At 45.7% G+C, this 20,000-nt stretch overlaps 1 protein-coding gene across 1 annotated transcript in view; it reads left to right on the top strand.

Annotated features, from left to right (window-relative positions):
- The window catches only part of LOC143291415 (prolow-density lipoprotein receptor-related protein 1-like), a 53,984-nt gene extending 44,039 nt beyond the window's left edge, over positions 1-9,945 (top strand). Inside the window, exons 21-24 of the mRNA XM_076601254.1 lie at positions 868-990; positions 3,086-3,274; positions 6,908-7,187; positions 9,711-9,945. Coding sequence (XP_076457369.1) covers positions 868-990; positions 3,086-3,274; positions 6,908-7,187; positions 9,711-9,945 — 827 coding nt within the window. The remainder of the gene's footprint in view (positions 1-867; positions 991-3,085; positions 3,275-6,907; positions 7,188-9,710) is intronic.
- Positions 9,946-20,000: the final 10,055 nt, after the last annotated feature.

Here is a 20,000-nt window from a genome sequence, read left to right as displayed (position 1 = left end):
ATTGTTTTCGTATTTTACATGGGTTGTTCGTAATTTACACTGGCTGTTCATATTTTAGATTGGCTGTTAGTATTTTGATTTTACATTGGCTGTTTGTACCTGAATTGGCTGACGGACACAACAGACGAACGGTTCCAGGTTCGAATCCCTGTCACGTACCTTAACCGTGGTGGGTAAAGGGTGGAGAATTTTCCCATCTCCCAGGTCAATAACGTGCAGACCTGCTTGTGCCTGAACCCCCTTCGTGTGTGTACGGGTATGCAGAAGATCAAATGCGCTCGTTAAAGGTTCCGTAATCCATGTCAGCGTTCGGCGGGTTATGGAAACAAGAACATGCCCAGCATGCATACCCCAAAACGGAGTATGGCTGCCTGCATGGCGGGGTAAAAGCTATAATTCAGGTAACCCCCCCCCCCCGCACCCCTCCCCCCTCCCGAAAAAACCCACTCGTACATGTCAGTAAACGTGAGACTTGCAACTGACGAACGCAGAAGAAGAAGGAGGAGGAGCAGGAGGAGAAGAAGAAGAAGGAGAAAAGCATTGACTGTTCTTATTTTGCAATGGCTGTGTGTATTCTAATTTTACACTGATTGTTCGTATTCTGCATTGACTGTTCGCTTCTTCCATCGACTGGTGGTGTTTCACGTGGGTCTTTCTCCATACCGGTAATCGTACGGTAACAGAAATAAATAGTGGCGGTATGAACGAGAAAGATAAAAAAAAATTTAAAAAAAGGAAGAAAAAAAAGAGAGATAGAGATGAATAATGTTTATATCTTCAGTGAATTTTTTTTTTTTTAAATGAACATTTTTTTTTTCATCATCATTATCATCGTCGTCGTCATCATCGTCATGTTGTTACTGGCAGAGCCCCAAGAGGATGGCTCTGCGGGCCAGGGATCACGTGATCCATGCCGTCATGACGCTGCTGTGACGTCACGGGAATGTTTGTCAGTGGTTGACGCCATTGAGAGCGTCCTACAAGAAAAGGGTGAGTGCACGCTGCCTGTTCGCTATCGCTCTGGGTACTATTCATTGTGTAGTAGTAGTAGCAGCAGCAATAATTAACAAATAGTAAAGAGTGGTAACTCTCTCCATTCACAAGGTAAACAACTTCAAGTCAGTGCTGCTTACGCTACCGATTCAGCTAGCACACAGGTAAATAAAAGGTACATTGGAAAAACCCCAGACACTTCCTCGAAAAACGAAACGCCGGGCCTGTCCTTATACTGATCATCTGACATGTGCACATAGCAGCAAAGACAGAAGAAATGGGCAAACACAAATAAGCTTTTATTCAAGACTGGAATAGCCTAGACTATGTACATTTGGACCTACCCTTGATAAAAAAAAACACAACAACTGTGCCATTTTGACTTACCTAAGATATAAAATGTGCCATTTTGACTTATCCCTGATATAAACTATGTACATTATGACTTATTCTTGATAAAAACTGTGTCCACTGTGGCTTATACCTGGTATAAAAAGTGTCATTTTGACTTATCCCTGATATAAGCTATGTACATTTTGACCTATTCCATTTTGACTTATCCCAGATATAAACTATGTACATTTTGACCTATTCCATTTTGACTTATCCCAGATATAAACTATGTACATTTTGATCTATTCTTGATAAAAACTGTGTCCACCGTGGTTTATACCTGCGATAAAATGTGCCATTTTGACTTACCTAAGATATAAACTATGTACATTTCGACTTACTCCTGATATGAACTATGTACATGTTGACCGACTAATTCCTGATGTAAACTGTGTACATTATGACTAATTGATACAAACTGTATACATTATGACAAATTCCTGATATAAACTGTGTACGTTGTGACTGATTTCTGTTACATACTGTGTGTACACGTTGACTTATCCCTGATATAAACCGCGTACACGTTGACTTATCCCTGATATAAACCGCGTACACGTTGACTTATCCCTGATATAAACCATGTACACGTTGACTTATCCCTGATATAAACTGTGTACATGTTGACTGATCCCTGATATAAACTGTGTACATGTTGACTTATCCCTGATATAAACTGTGTGCACGTTGATTTAACCCTGATATAAACCGTGTACATGTTGACTTATCCCTGATATAAACCGCGTACACGTTGACTTATCCCTGATATAAACCGTGTACACGTTGACTTATCCCTGATATAAACCGTGTACATGTTGACTGATCCCTGATATAAACAGTGTACATGTTGACTTATCCCTGATATAAACCGTGTACATGTTGACTTATTCCTGATATAAACCGTGTACATGTTGACTGATTCCTGATATAAACCGTGTACATGTTGACTGATTCCTGATATAAACCGTGTACACGTTGACTGATTCCTGATATAAACTGTGTACACGTTGACTGATTCCTGATATAAACCGTGTACATGTTGACTGATTCCTGATATAAACTGTGCACGCTGACTGATTCCTGATATAAACTGTGTACACGTTGACTGATAACTGATATAAACAGTGTACATGTTGACTTATCCCTGATATAAACTGTGCACGCTGACTGATTCCTAATATAAACCGTGTACACGACTGATTCCTGATATAAACCGTGTACACGTTGACTGATTCTTGACATAAACTGTGTACACGTTGACTGATTCCTGATATAAACCGTGTACACGTTGACTGATTCCTAATGTAAACCGTGTACACGACTGATTCCTGATATAAACCGTGTACACGACTGATTCCTGATGTAAACCGTGTACACGACTTATCCCTGATGTAAACCGTGTACACGACTGATTCCTGATATAAACCGTGTACATGTTGATTTATCCCTGATATAAACTGTGTACATGTTGACTTATCCCTGACATGAACCGTGTACATGCTGACAGATTTCTGGCTTTTCAGGTATTTGCAGGGTCCCACACGTTGACAGATTTCTGGCCCTTCAGGTATTTGCAGGGTCCCACACGTTGACAGATTTCTGGCCCTTCAGATATTTGCAGGGTCCCACACGTTGACAGATTTCTGGCCCTTCAGATATTTGCAGGGTCCCACACGTTGACAGATTTCTGGCCCTTCAGGTATTTGCAGGGTCCCACAGGTTCAGAACGGCCAGGTGTTGACGCTGAGGTCCCGTGCTTACGTCATATTTGATGAGGTCATCAGCGTGGAGTGTTACCCTGGTTACGGGGAGCGCAGGACCGGACGCCGTACTTTCACGTCACGGTGTGACAACGGAGCGTGGGCACCAGAGCCTCAGTGTTTGTGGGGTAAGGGGTTCGAATCTTCGTCCCGATTGTTATAATGTGTCTCTTTTGAATTGTTCGTTTTGCAAATTGTTCTCTGCGACTGTCTGTCTGTATGTCTGTCAGACTGTCTGTCTGTCAGACTGTCTGTCTGTATGTCTGTCAGACTGTCTGTCTGTCTGTCTGTCAGACTGTCTGTCTGTATGTCTGTCAGACTGTCTGTCTGTCTGTCTGTCAGACTGTCTGTCTGTATGTCTGTCAGACTGTCTGTCTATCTGTTTGCAGTTTTGTCTGTCTTTTGTTTGTTTTCGTTCGTTCGTTCATTCTTTATTTGTTTCCTTTTTTTTTTTTTTCAAATTTCTTCCTTTCGTCTTTTCTTTTTCTTTTCTCATTTCTTCCCATCTCTCTTTCTCTCTCTTTTCCATTTTTCTTTCCTTCCCTTCAATGTTCTTTCTTCTTATGTTTTCCTTTTTCTTTCCTTTATTTCTTTTTTCTTTCTTTTATTTTTTAAATCTTTCTCTTTTCTTTCTTCCTTTTCCTTTTAAAATTCTCTCTTTCCTTTTCTTTCTTTCTTTTTTTTGTCATGTCTTTTTTTTCTTTCCTTCTTTCCTTCCTCTTTCAGACCACACAGAGTGGAGTGGTGGCTTTGTGGACAGTAGACTAAAATTAATATGAGGGTCGACAAAAACAACGACCAGGGTTTTAGCATCTCTCTCTCTGTCTGTCTTTGTCTCTCTCTCTCTCTCTCTGTCTTTGTCTCTCGCTCTCTTTGTCTTTGCCTCTCTCTCTCTCTGTGTCTCTGTGTCTCTCTCTGTGTCTGTCTTTGCCTCTCTCTCTGTGTGTCTCTGTCTCTCTCTCCGTCTGTCTTTGCCTCTCTCTGTGTGTGTCTCTCTCTGTCTCTCTCTCCGTCTGTCTTTGCCTCTCTCTCTCCGTCTGTCTTTGCCTCTCTCTCTGTGTGTCTCTCTCTGTCTCTCTCTTTCTGTGTCTGTCTTTGCCTCTCTCTCTCTGTGTCTCTCTCTGTCTCTCTCTTTCTGTGTCTGTCTTTGCCTCTCTCTCTGTGTGTCTCTGTCTCTCTCTCCGTCTGTCTTTGCCTCTCTCTCTCTGTGTCTCTCTCTGTCTCTCTCTTTCTGTGTCTGTCCTTGCCTCTCTCTCTCTGTGTCTCTCTCTGTGTCTGTTTGTCTCTCTCTGTGTGTCTCTCTCTGTCTCTCTCTCACTCTCTCTGACTCTCTGTGTGTCTGTTTGACTTTCTCTGTGTCTCTCTCTCTGTGTCTCTCTCTGTCTCTCTCTCTCACTCTCTCTGTCTCTCTCCGTGTCTGTCTCTCTCTCTGTGTCCCCCTGTCTCTCTCTCTGTGTGTCTCTCTGTCTCTGTCTGTCTCTGTCTGTCTGTCTGTCTTTGCCCCTCCCCCCTCCTCTCTCTGTGTCTTCCATTCGTCTTTTCTTTTTCTTTTCTCATTTCTTCCCATCTCTCTGTCTCTCTGTGTGTCTTTCTCTCTGTCTCTGTCTCTCCACTTGACCTTCTCCCTACCGTTGACTGTGCTGTAGGTTTCAGACTTTCGAGTGAAGTAGTAATCTGAGTCCTGGAGTGTGCAGTATGCTCACAGCAGACGTGAACGTATCATCGACATCATGACACTTTGTTCCTGGCAAAAATATTAATGACGTGGAAGAATCCATTTGACCGAAGGAAGACAACTGCGTAGATTCATTCAAGGAAAATTATTATTTATATTTCATACTCCGAATACTAAGACAAGCACGAAAAAGGCCATATACCAGATGACAGACAGAGTATACACCCAATGGATTTCAATACCATGCTTCTTGAATGAAAAAACCCCAAACAACCCAATAAAACAAACAAACAAACAAAAACAACAACAACACACACAAAAAACAACAACAAAAACAACAAAAAACAAAACAAAAAACAACAACAAGAGACAATAAACATGTTTCTTTCTTTCCTTTTTCTGATTATTATCATTATTATCATAATTATCATTTTTGTCGTTGTTGTTATCATTATCATCATCATCGTCATCATCATCATCATTATTATCATCATTTTTCTTCTTCTTCTACTACTTACATATTTCTTTTTTTTTCTTTTTTTTTTGGGAATGGGGGTGGGTGGCGTCACTGTTAGTAATGAGGCGCTCTCCCTACCAGTAATGAGCAGCCTGAATTTCACGTGCAGCATTGATGATAACGGAATTAATATACACACCACGATTTTCACTCCGCCTTCCACTGGACTTTGAGTAGTAGTCTGGGTGTTAGTTATTCTTGTGAGACGAGAAATCAAAGCCCCGTAATTTGGTATGTGTATAGCGCACGTAAAAGAACCTATGGCAACAAGATGGTTGTCCCTGGCAATTTTTTGTGTGTGGTAAAAAAACAAAAACAAAACGAAAAACAACAAAAAACCCCACCCACTTTGACAGGAAAAGCATACAGAAAAAAAAAGGAAAGGTGGCGGAGAAAGCAGCCCGAGTTTCATGCAGAGAAATCTGTTGTGACAGAAACACAACACAACACAACACAACACAACACAACACAACACAATGTATTGCAACACAACACAACACAACACAACACAACACAATGTATTGCAACACAACACAACACAACACAACACAACACAACACAACACAATGTATTGCAACACAACGCAACACAAGATAACACAACACAACACAACACAATGTATTGCAACACACACAACACAACACAACACAACACAACACAATGTATTGCAACACAACGCAACACAAGATAACACAACACAACACAACACAACACAACACAATGTATTGCAACACAAACGCAACACAAGATAAACACAACCACAATGTATTGCAACACAACGCAACACAAGATAACACAACACAACACAACACAGTGTATTGCAACACAACGCAACACAAGATAACACAACACAACGCAATGTATTGCAACACAACGCAACACAAGATAACACAACACAACACAATGTATTGCAACACAACACAACGCAACACAACACAACACAACACACTGTATTGCAACACAACGCAACACAAGAAACACAACACAACACAATGTATTGCAACACAACGCAACACAAAGATAACACAAACCAACACAATGTATTGCACACACAACGCAACACAAGATAACACAACACAACACAATGTATTGCAACACAACGCAACACAAGATAACACAACACAGCACAATGTATTGCAACACAACGCAACACAAGATAACACAACACAACACAATGTATTGCAACACAACGCAACACAAGATAACACAACACAACACAATGTATTGCAACACAACGCAACACAAGATAACACAACACAACACAATGTATTGCAACACAACGCAACACAAGATAACACAACACAAAACAATATATTGCAACACAACGCAACACAAAACAGTACAAGGCAATTTTGTAATGTCAGTTGTGTGTGTGTGTGTGTGTGTGTGTGTGCGTGCGTGCATGCGTACGTGTGTGTGTGAAACTAACCACATGTAACCCCCTGCGCCCACCCCCCCACCCCCCTTTTTTTAAAAATTATTTTTTATCATTGTTTTGAACCCTCCCCCCCTCCCCCGCGCCCCCATGCCCCACCTACCCCCGCCCCCTGCCCCTCTTGTAATCCGCAGCAATGTCCTACAACGTGGTGACGTCACGACGCCTGGGCTTTTTACGTGGTGCTGACGACCTCCACCAACTTCGTGGTGCCTCGCGGCGTGACGTACCTGGACGTGGTGGCCATAGGCGCCGGAGGAGGGGGCATGCACGCGTGCAGCGCGAACTTCGCCGACTTGGCGAGGGCCGGGAACGGGGGCACCAGTCGCTTCGGCAGGCACCTGAGGGCGGCTGGAGGTGCCGGGGGGGACACTGCACGCCGGTCAGCTTTGGGGGGTTGGGGGTTGTGGGGAGGTGGGGGTGGGGGTGGGGGGGTGGAAGTGGGGGGTGTGGGTGTGTGGGTGGGTGATTCATCAATCTTTTCTTTGTTTGTTTGTTTGTTGTTTCTTTCTTTGTTGCTTTCTTTCCGTCTTTCTTTCTTTGTTTATCTGTGTATTATTTATTTGTTGTACTATTTCTTTCTTTCTTTCTTTATTTGTTATCTGCATATTAAATTTTTTTTTATTAATAGTTTATTATTGTTCATTCTACTACCTACTACTACTACTACTGCCCTTGCTGCTGTTGCTACTACTACTACTGCTGCTGCTGCTACCACCACTACTACTACTGCTGCTGCTACTACTACTACTGCTGCTGCTGCTGCTGCTACTACTACTAGTGTTAGTTTCATTTATTTAGTTTTGTCTATTCATTTGTTTGATTATTATTATCAGTTGTAGTAGTGGTAGTAGTAGTAGTAGTAGTAGTAGTCAGGTCAGGTCTCTACCCTGCCCACAGGTACCATGTAACCCTGTGCTACCTGTCACATGCGGGCAGATGGAGCTCGACAGCCCGGGAAGGCAGTCCATCTAAGACAAGGAAAAAGTCTGAAGTAAAACCCATGAAGTGCTAAGGAATGCAGGACAGTCTCGGACATGCATTGACCCTGGGTCCATGGCCATGTCCTGACTTCTCCAGTAGCCGCGCCCCCCGTGCCTCCGAGGAAGGTTTTTGAGCCAGAGGCTAGGACAAGGGACAGTCTGATATAAAACCTACGACCTGAGGACCTCACTGTCACCGTCCCAGCTTGCTAGGCTATGGCAGATGAACACGGGTGTAAAGGGTGGGGCCAGTACTGCGCACACTGCACTCCACCTAAAAATTCCATTGCGCAGGCTTGAAGGACACGTCCACGTCCGCGCCACCAACTATTCCAAGCCCCTGTAGCGATGGGGAAAGGGGCGAAAACGGCAGGTGGAAGATGTCACTGGAAGCCGCAGTTTCCAATCCTGCATGCAGGCGGTTCAGGATATTGGTCGCCTGATTGTGTGACCCGGAGGTGACAGCATCACTCGGCAGCTCCCTGAACGACCAAGCAGCCTTTTCTAGGACAGCACTGCTTGCTCCACACGGAGAGGGGCCTAGAAAAGGTGGTCCAAACAAATGCTCATCTCCATACCCCCCAGTTGGCTAGCCGCGGTCAACGCGGCATCTCCAAACGCGGGTCGAACAACAATAGAGAAGAAAAGGCCGGCACCTGCCTCACAATTAGGTGCAAAAGGACTAAAGGTAGCATGCTGGAACATCCGAACCATGCGTGACTCTGCAGACAGCAACCACCCAGAAAGGCGTTCCGCTCTAGTCGCACACGAACTTCAGAGACTGAACATTGACATTGCTGCCGTCAGCGAAGTCCGCTTTGCAGGGAAAGGCAGCCTCCAGGAACACGGCGCTGGGTACACCCTCTACTGGTCAGGCAAGCCAGAGACCGAGAGACGCCTTTATGGCGTAGGCTTTATGGTCAGGAGCACCATTGCCTCCAAGCTTGAAAACCTGCCAACAGGACACTCAGCACCGAATTATGTCCATGCGCCTCCCACTACGGAAACAAACAGCATGCCACTCTGTTCAGCGTGTACGCTCCAACCCCTCCAAGCGGACCCCACAGAAAAGGTCAAGTTTTACAACTGATCTGCGCAACCTCGTTCAGAACACCCCTGCTGACGACAAGGTCATCATCCTTGGCGACTTCAATGCCAGAGTTGGCCAGATTCAGAAGCTGGAAAGGAGTCCCTTGGCAAGCATGGCGTTGGTAATTGCAACGACAATGGGCGCCTTCTTCTCGAGTTCTGTGCAGAGCAGCAGTTTACCATCACCAACACATTTTCAGCAGAAGGACAGCCTGAAGACAACGTGGATGCATCCTCGGTCCAAACATTGGCCACCTCATTGATTACATCCTGAGCGCCAGAGAGACGTACGAGACGTCCTACACACCCGAGTGATGCCCAGCGCGGAAGTGTCATACTGACCACCGCCCTCGTCCGCAGCAAGCTCAGGCTCCACTTCAAGCCCAAACCAAAGAAAGGAGGAGCTCCTAGGAAGAAATTCCAGGTCGGCAAACTTTCAGTCAGCTGAAGTGAAAGCTGAATTCCAGGCGAAGCTTCAGGACAAACTTGAAGACCCCCCAGTTGCCCCACAGACCCCTCTCCCAGAAGCCACTATGGGCACAGCTGAAATCAGCCATCCTGCAGTCCTCTGAAGAAGTCCTAGGGTTCTCGTCCGAAAAAGACAAAGGACTGGTTTGACGGAAAACAACCAGGAGATCCAAGAATTGCTGGCGAAGAAGAGATCAGCCCCCAGGTCACCTTGGGCCCCCGCTTGTCCGGGGAAGAAAGCAACTTCCGGTCATATGCAGCAACCCCCGCGCAACTTCGTGAGATTAAAATGGGTGGGGACCCCCCTGGCAGAGAGGGGCTCAGCTTTGGCGAATGGTGACTACCGGGGTTTTTAAAAAGCCCTTTAAGGTGGTGTAGTCCCTCAAACCCGGGCCAGAGTCCTTTTTCGCAGCACGACGGGGCCCGGCGCCTTCACGACAAGAATCATCCTGAAAAAGGTGGGGGCGGAACATTTCCAGGCCTCTTCGCGCCAACCGCCCCCCGGTTTTAAGACTCGGGAAACTCCCCATCCCACAACAGCCATGAAATTACAACTGGAACAGCTTTCCAACCCCAAAGAGACTGTCAAGGCATTGAAAAAGCTGAAAAATGGCAAGGGGCAGGGGTTTTGACGGAATTCCGCCCGGGGGCGTGGAAAGAAGGAGGCCCCGCACACACTCCAAATCCCCAAACCCTTTTTCGTGCTGGGAGCAGGCAAAAAACCACGGGGCCCCCTGACGCGCATATCACCCTGTTAAAAAAAGGGAGAAAAATCGGGACTCCCAACTCAGGGGGATAAATTGCCTCCATCGCAGGCAAGACCCGCCCCGAGTCCTCCTAAATCGGGTGGGGCACTATCGCCGAAAACTCTCCCCCCGAGAGTCAGTGTGGTTTAGAGCCAACAGAGGCACCACTGGACATGGTCTTCGTTCTCAAAGCTACAAAAAAAATGTCGGGAAAAAGAACAAAGGACGTATGCGACATTCGTCGATCCACGAAAATTTCGACACCGTGAGCAGGGAAAAAGGGTTTTGGGGGAAACAGAAAAATCTAGGTCCCCCAAAAACCTCACTGGGCATCCAAATAATGAGGGAAAAGCGTGGACAGGTCAGACAAGCAACGACCTTTCGGGCCCTTTTCCCAAATTTGGGAAAAGGATGAAAAAAGGTTGTGTCCTCGCGCCCACCCTCTTCAGATCTTCTTCAGCATGATGCTCCCAAAAGGCCCCTGAAGATCTGGCGACGACCGGTACTTTTATCAGATCCGCACGATGGCGCCATTCAACCTGAGGCGGCTAAAGGCCCCCACAAGACACGGAGCAAATCATCAGGAGATTCTGTTTTTCCCCGATGCTGCCCGTCGCCCCTACAGAAAGGGGCCCCGCACGTATAAGTCCTGCTTCGCAGAGGTGCGCAGCTCTTTTGGCCTAGAAATCAGTCTGAAAAAGCGGAATTTTTCCCCCCACCCCCCACGGGGAAAAATTCCCCGCTCCTCACATCAACATCGGTGAGACAGAGCTGAATCGGTCCACCAATTCAGCTACCCAGGGTGCACCCCGTTACCCAAAAATCGACAGGGATCGACAAAGACTTCAAGGCAAACGCGCATTCGGCGGCTGTACAAGGGTGTGGAACAACAAATACCCGAAAAAAGACCAAAAGTCAGCGTTTTTACAGATGTTGTACTGCCCACCCTTTTTTATGCCCCGAAACCTGGGTCACCTACCGGCACCACATACGACTGCTTTTACGCTTTCCCGCGCTGCCTTTGACCTCCCCAGCACCCCTGGAGTGCAATCACAAAATTGAGTCCTGGAAGGCAAAACATCAGACGAGGCGTGCTGCTAAAGACCCAGTACTTGGGGAGGGCACGTGTCCAGGATGGGGACCCCCGCCTGCCCCAAGACGCGCTGTATGGCGAACTGTTCCCCTGGCCACCGGAAGAGGAGACCCAAAAAAGAGATACAAAAATCCTTTGGGAAAAACTCTCGGTGCCCGACATTGACCACGCCAGTGGCCGCTTAGCCGCCCCGACGAGGACTGGGCGACGCACCTCCACCAAGTGTCTTCCCCCTTCGAAAAAAACCGCAGGGCCCGCCTTGAGGGCAAAAGCAGAAGGAGGAAGAACCACGACCTGAGCCGCGAACCCAGACCAGACTTTCCCCTTTCAAAACCCCTGCGGCCGTCTGCTTTTCCCCCATTGGCCTTTTCACCATGAAGTGCCGATCAGAGTGGCAACGCCCTTTTAGTCTTTGCAGCGAGCCGGCCATGAATGATTGGGAGTAGTGTCAATTCAGTCGTCAATCAACGTGAATTTTCTCAAAGGCCCCACAAGCGCGTTAGTTACGCTGCTCGTCAGGGTTTTAAGGCAAATATTTTGGTGTAGAGCCCATGGGTTGTCCCAACGCGTGACACTTGAAACCTGAAAAGTGGGCGTGAAGCAAGCCTGTGACATGGGGCTGAATTTTGGTTACAGCTGGGCCAAAAGCAAGTCATCAGGGCTGTGTGGTCAGTGCTTTCTCCCTCAGGGGGGTTTTGTCTTCGCGGGTGTTTTCGTAACGACTGTGAATTCAAACTAGGGGGCAAGATTACTAGCTTTTGGTCCTATGTTGTAGCTTGGGGTTTGTTGGCCTTTGGGGTCATGCCCCCCCCCGCCCTTTTTGGCAGAAGTTTTGGGGAGAAAACAATGAAAAGACGTGGGTGTGTGTGGGTGTGTTGTGTGTGTGTTGGTGGTGGTGTGGTGTGTGGGTGTTGTGCGCGCGTGGCAGAATGGTTTAAGCGCTATCTCCCAATACAGAGAGCCCCGGCGGCGAGGGGTTTCGAACCCGCTCTTCCCTTTCCCCAAGTTTGAGGGTTTTAAAAATCAAATGGGTCTAGTATTGGGAAATGAGACGATAAACCGAGGCCCCGTGGCAGCACCACTTGGCCGCCCCCGAAAAACAGTCCAGGCAGCAAGAGTGTTGTCCTCTGGCTCAGTCTGCGAAAACCCACTCCACGGCAAAAAGAGTTTTGCCCTCTGGCACATTCTGCAGAGAAATCATCCACGGCAGCAAGATGTTTCCCTCTGGCACAGTCTGCAGTGAAACCACCCCCACGAGAGAGTGTTGTCCTTGGCTACAGTCTGCAGTAGAAATCCACCCCGGCAGCAAGAGGTTGTCCTTGGCTACAGTCTGCAGTAAAATCCCCCACGGCAGCAAGAGTTTTGCCTCTGGCTACACTCTCAGTTAAATCCCTCCCGGCAGCAAGAGTGTTGTCCTTGGCTACAGTCCAGAAGAAACCCACTCCACGGCAGCAAAGTGTTGCCGTGGTACAGTCTGCAAAAAGAAATCCACTCCACGGCGCAAGGTGTTGCCCTGTGGCTAATTCTGCAGAAAAAACCCACTCCACGGCAGAAAGAGTGTTGGTGTCCTTGGCTACATCTGCAGAAGAAATCCACTCCAGGGCAGCAAGAGGGTTGTCCTCTGGCACAGTCGCAGTAGAAACCCTTTTTGACAGGTAACATCATACATTCTGCACTCAACTGAGCGCTTTGGGTTATGCTGCCGGGGGAACTCCCCTGAATGGAGGAGCGTATATGGTTTGTCGAAAACGGGTGAAAACCTCCTTAGAAACTGAAGCAAAAACAGGAAAATGCTTCCCCTGTGAAATACGTCTCTTTATTCTAGCCCTGCGCCTCGCTTTTTCGGATGTATGGTAACTCCTGTACAGCGGGCCCTTTTTCTTCTTTTATTATCCCATACTTTTACATCAAAAACAAAAAAAAAATGAAAAAAAATGTTGCTTAAAAAATAAACAAAAATTAAAAAACACAAAACATAATTGTATAGTATATATACTACTACTAAAATGATTGATAATGAAAAAGAAATATAATAGTTAGCATGGTTTGTAGTGTAGTAGTAGTAGTAATAATAATATGACATAATGATGATGAAAATTAAATAATGAGTAAGGATGATGTGATGATGATGTAATAAAAATAATTTTAAAAAAATAGTTAAAAAAAAAAAAAGAAACGAAAAAAGAAAAAGAGGAAGAAGAAGAAGAAGAGAAATTTTTTGTCCTACTGTATCAACTTTCATCCCCCCCTCTCCTATGCTTTTCCCTACTTTTCTTCAGGAGGCGCGTTTAGTTACGCTGCTAGTCGGATCTGTTTGGGAGATGTGTGTAGCGAAATGGATTTTGTCCCCAACGCAGTGGGACGCCTCCCTTTAGCCCCGATACAGATACTGATCTTTAGGAGGGCGGGGGGGGCTTCGGCAACCCCTGTATTTTGGAGGGCGAGGGGAGATAAGCTCGCGGTGCCTGGGGGGGGGGCGTGCTTGGCAAGCATGGGCCGGGGATGCACTTGGGCTCCCCGCGCTGCCCCGTTTGTGGGGCAGGTGGGCCCCCACCGGCTGCAGCCTGTGTCACGGAGGGGGGGGGGTGCCGGGGGCCCTGGGCTTACCCGGACAGGTAGGTGTTTTTTCGGGGGGTGGGGAGGTGTGGGAGGGGGTGGGGGTGGTGTGAGAGTGCGGGGCTGGGGGGGGAGGAGGTGGGCAGGTAAGTGAACATTATTTTTTTTTTGATGGAGAGAGGGGAAAAAAGATGACAAGGGGAGAGTAGGAAAAAAGGGATAGTTTTTTGTGTGTGGGTGTGGGTACGTGTGTGTGTGGTGTGTGTGTGTTTGTGTATTTATGTGTGTGGTTGTGTTGTTTCGTGTGCTGTATCCGTGTGTGTGTGTTGTGTGTGTGTGTGTTTTTTTGTTGTTTGTGTGGTGTGTGTTGTTTTGTGTGTTTTGTTTGTGTGTGGGGGTTTTGTGTCTGTATCCGGTTGTGTGTGTGTGTTGTGTGTGTGGTGTGTGGTGGTGTGTGCGGGGGGTTTGTTGGGACACTGGGGGGGTTTATTGGGGTTTTTTTTTTTTTTGGAGGGGGGCAGGGTGGGGGAGAGGGAGAGAAGAGAAAAAGGGGGGTTAGTGGCGACAGGTGGGTTGGGTTTTTTTTTGGGACAGTTGGTCGGGTGTGAGGAGGAGGTTTTGGGGGGAGGGTTTGGAAGGTGGGGATGGGGGGGGGATGGGGGTAGTGTGCAGGAGGTACACAGGAGTGGGAGATGATGATGGGAGATGAAAATGATGAGAATGAGTGGGGGTGGTAAAAGTGGATAAAAATGATGGTTGTGATGATGAGATGATGGTGATGATGATGACGATGGGGATGATGATGATAATATGGTGGGGATGTAGGTGGTGGGATGATATTTCGATGATAACGATGGTGGTATATGATTGGTGGTGGGGGTGGTGATGATGGTGTGATCGTGGTGATGGTGATGGACGTTTTGTGATGATGGGACGATGGTGATGTGAGATGGTGGTGGTGGGGGTAAAAGTGAGGTGGTGGAGTGGTGTGATGATGATGGTGGTGGTGGTGGTAATGATGAGGGGTGGGTAGGGTGAGATTTTTATGATGGTTTTGGTGGTGGTGTGCGCTTGGGTTTTTTTGTTGATGTGATGCTGATCTGTTTTGCTGGTGGGGTCTGTTTTTTCTGTTTTTTTTTTGTTGGGTCGTCTGCTGTTTTTTTTTTCTGTCTCTCCTGTTGGCCTGTCCACGCACAGACACAGAAGAAAACACAAAGGGTGTGTGTGTTTTGTCGTTGTATTTCAGTGGGTGAGGGGGTGGGGAAAGGGGAGCTAGCTTTCGAAAATTTTCATAAATTTTTCCCGTTTTGCAGGGTTTGTGTTTTTCCAAGGCTTGGTCAGTCTGTTACGTATTGACGTTTATGCCCGTTTTCAACTTTTTTAAAATACAAAAACAGATAGGTCAACAGTAAAGGTTTTTGGGGCCTGTGAATTTTCCCCCCCTTGAGGTAAAGGTCAGTAGGTTAAACCAAAAAGCGTCCTCTCCCCCTCCAGGACATCAACGCTGACGCCTTCGGTGGGGGCGCCCCCGGGTGGTGGGGGGGTGGGGGGGGGCGGGGTGGAGGCTACTCCCGCCCAAACGTGGACGTCCGCCAGGGGAGGTCACCCCGGTGACGGGGGGACGCGGGGGGTCGGCCCTCCTGGGCCGCCCGGGGGACGGGGGGTGGTGGTGGTTGTGGGGAGGGAGGATGGAGGACGTGTGCCTGCCCTGAGCGTGGGGTCCGACCTCCGACCCTTTCAAACCCGGACGCCGGACGCGCACCATTGGACAGGACTGGGGGCGACCAAGGGCAAGGCCCAAAAGGAAACCCCGAGGTGCTATCGCTCGCGAAAAAAGGGACACTCTGAAGCCGTACGGAACAAAGTAGCAATTTGTTGGTTTACAGCGAGGTCATTGCAAAAAAAATTTTGATGTCTTTTGTTCCGAGCAATTTGTATAGTTACAGGTGGGGCATGCGGGCATTTTTTCATTTACCTTTGCCCTTTTAACAGTTTTTTTTAGTTAAAGTAAGGTCAAAGCAGGCATTCTGAAAAAAATTTCTATTGAATAATTGTTTGAGGACGTTCCACTTATATTTTGATATTGTAACAGTTTTGCATGGGTTTCAGCGAATTTCGTGCAGACATTCTGTCTTTTACTACTGTAGAAATTTTTATTGTAAAAACTAAGTTCATGCGAAACCCCCAGTCTTTTTGCTATTGTAACAATCTGAATTGTTTAATCTAAATTCAATGCGACATTTTGATTTCATTTTCATTTGTAGCATTTTGTATGGTTACAGCTAAGGTAAGCACCCTGCCGATTGATATTTTGCGTTTAACAGTTTTTTTCATAGTACAACGAATCAATGTAGTCATTCGATTTATGATTTATACAGCAAAGGATAAAGTAGCTCAATCGAAACCACCCACTCCCCCAAATTTGGTACAAATTGTTTCATTGTATGTTTTTTCGTTTGCGAAACCTGAGAATTTTTTAGGGAGTGGTTCAACGAAAGGGCAAGGGGCAGTCTTGATTCACCCTGGGGGGGGTTTTGGGGACGTGCCCCTAACCTTGGATTTTTTTCCCCCGGGGTGGTTTGGGGGGGAGTCGGGCACGTGCCCCTAACCTTTGGGTTTGTCCCCGGGGTGGTTTGGGGTGAGTCTGGGCACTGCCCATAACTCTGGATTTTATCCCCGGGGTGTTTGGGCACGTGCCCAAATTCTGGATTTGATCCCCGGGGTGAGTTTGGGGACGTGCCCCTAGCCCTTGGGTTGTCCCTGGGGTGGGCTGGGCACGTGCCCAAACAACATGAAAGTGATTGGGGGGAAAAGAAGTGCTTTCCGTGGCTACACCGCACGTTAAGTGAACAATGCATCTCTTGGATCTGTCCGCTGGTTTTCAGTCCACTTCCTGAGGAAATAAAGAAATCTGTGAAAAAAGTTTGCCTTCGACGGGAAACAGCAATGCGCCCCCGAAACCTTTTGACCTGCCTTTGAAAATTTTTGGTGATGTTTCTTTTTTCCATGTTCTTTTTTTCAGCCACTAGAAAACATTTATCATATATAACAGAAACTCGAACGTTTGAAGTTTCGTCACGTTAATGACAAAGATTAGTCATGTTTACGAAAGCTGTCTAAATTTATAGAAATTATCATGCAAAATTTTAAAAAAAAAAATGCTTTTGTTTGGTAAGTTTTTAAATACCCTTGGGGTTGATTATTTTTGTACAATTGGTTATTTAAAATTAGCTTTTTGTGTTAGAAAATGATCAAAACACCGATTGTTCTTTAATTAATTCCATTGCATGTACTGAGAACACTACCACGGGCTTTTGCGCCATGTATTTTTGCATTTTAACCATTTTGTTGTGTGTGGGGTTTTTTTTTCCATGTCCCCCCGGGGAAATTTTTGGAATAAAAAATCTCTTGAACTCTGCGGGTTGCAAAGGGGGACGTGTTTTGAATGAAAAGGAGCTGCTCGACAAGTTCGTTCATCCATTGTTTTGCTCCTTGGTCAAAATCTCCAGTGGTTTTCCCCCGGAAACTTTTTTGTTTAGTGGGGTCGTTTCGTGTTGTTTGTGTTGTGTTGTGTTGTGGGTTGCTTGCCTTGTCTTGTCTTGTTTTGCATTGTTTTTGTCATGTGTTGTTTGATTCTGTGTTTTTTGAAAAAGAGTGGAGGTTGTCCCGTGGTTTGGGAAAAAATTAATGTTTCTTTTTCTGTTTCCCTCCCCCCCCCCCCATCCTCTCTCTGTCTCGTCTGTCTGTCTGTCTGCCTCTCTCCCCTCTCTCCCTGTGAGAGAAAGAATTTAAAAAAAAAAAAAAAAGAGAAGAAAAAAGCTGGAGGCATCGTTTTCTCTAAAATCTTATGCAGACAAGACTCCATGATTATATCTAAAACGTCATTGAAAGAAGCAACAGAAAGTCAGAAAAATGTGCCCCCGGCGGAGCAAACTTTTCACCCCAGATATCAAAGAGTCCCTGAAGAGGACGGAAAAAACTTACCCGGGGGAGGATGGCCCAGAGGGGAACGCGTCCGCATAGGAGCGAGAGAACTGAGCGCCTGGGTTCGAAACACGGCTTATCCCCCCGAATTTTCTCCCCCCTCCACTAGACCCCTTTAAGGTGGTCGGACGCTGTCATTCGGTGAACGAAAACCCAGGTCCCGTGGCAACAGCACTTAGCACACTTAAAAAAAACCCACGGGAAAAAAAAAAAAGGGTTTTGTTCCGGCAAAATTCTGTGGGAAAAAATCCCTTCGATAGGAAAAAAAAATAAAAACTGCACGAGGAATTAAAAAAAAAAAAAAAAAAAAAAAGGGTGGCGCGTAGGTGCGACGCGTTCTCCGGGGGAGAGCACCCGTTTTTCAAAAGAAATCTGATGTGAAAAAAAGAATAAAAAAATACAAATTATAAAAACAGTGTTCCCACTGATGATTTTTACAACGGGATGGACACACGCTTCTCGCACCCTTCCCAAACACATGGAAGGGTCATCGTCAGTAAGGGGGCCACGCGTCCAGACAAAGCAAACAAATTGCCGGACGTGACACAACGAATAACATCGATGACAAATTGTGAGAAAAAAATAGAACACAGGACATTCATCCTCCCAAAACCCCGGTGGGTACGAACAGGGGATCGAACGAGGGGAAAATGCATCTGCTTCCGTTTTTGAGGTATATAAAATAAAAATAATGTTTATGGATGAATAATGTGATGATGATGAATATGATAAAGAAAAAAAAAAAGTAAGGGTTTTTTTAAAGCAACTATCCAGAAATTGCTCTTGGGCCCTTCAAGAACACTTTGTTTACATAAACATTACATAATTTTTCAAACATTCCAAAAAAGTGACTAAACCACACCACCAAAACCCACAACACAACACACAATACCACAACCACACAATGCATACATCCCTTTTAAAACCACGTGTACCTAACAGCATCCTCAACAATAGCACAACATAGGCACACAAAACATCTAAACAGACGTGCACGCGGCCAAAACACACACACACAATGCATACTACTTTTAATACACCCGTGTCCTAACAGCTATCCAACAATACGCCCCCATGGCACACACAAAAAAACATAAACAGACGTTGCGCGCGCGCGCGCGCCACACACACACACACACACCCCCACAGAACACATTATACACATGAAATGTGTTATGTACCTAATGGTCATTGTATGTCCAGGAGAACCCCTTCACTTTTGTTCAGATTGATTTACCCCCACGGAAACACCAGGACGCTCTGCTGTGTATGTTCGACATTTTACTTTTTTTTTCTAAAACTAAAATCATTAGTACTACTCTTTTAGTAATTGATCATCCCACGATTTTATTATTATTATATTTATTTATAATATATATAATTTTTTTTTTTTTAAATTTCCCTTTTATTAAAATTTTTTTTGGGATTTAGTTTAATGTATTTTTTTGTGTTTCGTTTTTAAATTTAAAAACTTTTTTTGGGCTGTGATCAAAAAATAGCAACACGAAATTTCTCAGCAATGACGGGCAACAACAACCTAAATGTGTTTTAGTGGAACTGTCGATCTATTGGTACAAACTGGATACTTAGTGCAGCATTGGCGAATCATAATTACCCGTTGCTGCCTTAAATTTTTTAATTAAAACGAGATAACTTCCTAATTTGATCACTAATTTCCCATTAAATCAGAAATGGATCCCGAGAAAATAAAGCTATATACATTTTTGAAAGGGGGAAAAAACACTCCCGCCCCCGCCCCGTTCCCCCAGTATACCCAAAAAAACATTCTTGTGCTGTAAAAAATCCGTTTTAATTCTTCATCTTAACTGTCTTTCTGTATACCTACCTCGGGGCCAAATGCTTTAAACGAGTGGATTGAAAAATTCGGGCAGACCGGAAAAAAAGTTTCATCACGGGAGAAATTTAATGAACTCGCCATTTTTGGGAGAAAGACTGCCCGTCGATCACTAGCAATGTTTTTTGAAACATTTTAGATACTTTTTTACCTACTTAACGAGGCAGAATAAAGGATACCAGACAATCCAAGCTTTTGAGCAACTGCCATAGATCTCACTTTAATCTCACCAGATCTGGGGCCCCCAAAAAGTGATGGAATACACTGATGACACTCTTAATATGATCATTTGCCTATTTAATAAGACTTGAATCCCAAAAAAGCCCGTCAATAGATCCAAACGAGGATAAGACCCCAAAAATTTTAAATTACCGACTGCGAATGGGATAATTCACAAGTTTACTTTCCGTTTCAAATTTTCAAAAATAAACGATACAGACCACGTTTTTTAAA

The sequence above is a fragment of the Babylonia areolata genome, chromosome 17, assembly GCF_041734735.1.
Source record: "Babylonia areolata isolate BAREFJ2019XMU chromosome 17, ASM4173473v1, whole genome shotgun sequence".
Classification (NCBI taxonomy): domain Eukaryota; kingdom Metazoa; phylum Mollusca; class Gastropoda; order Neogastropoda; family Buccinidae; genus Babylonia; species Babylonia areolata.
This window is presented reverse-complemented; position numbering and strand designations above follow the sequence as displayed.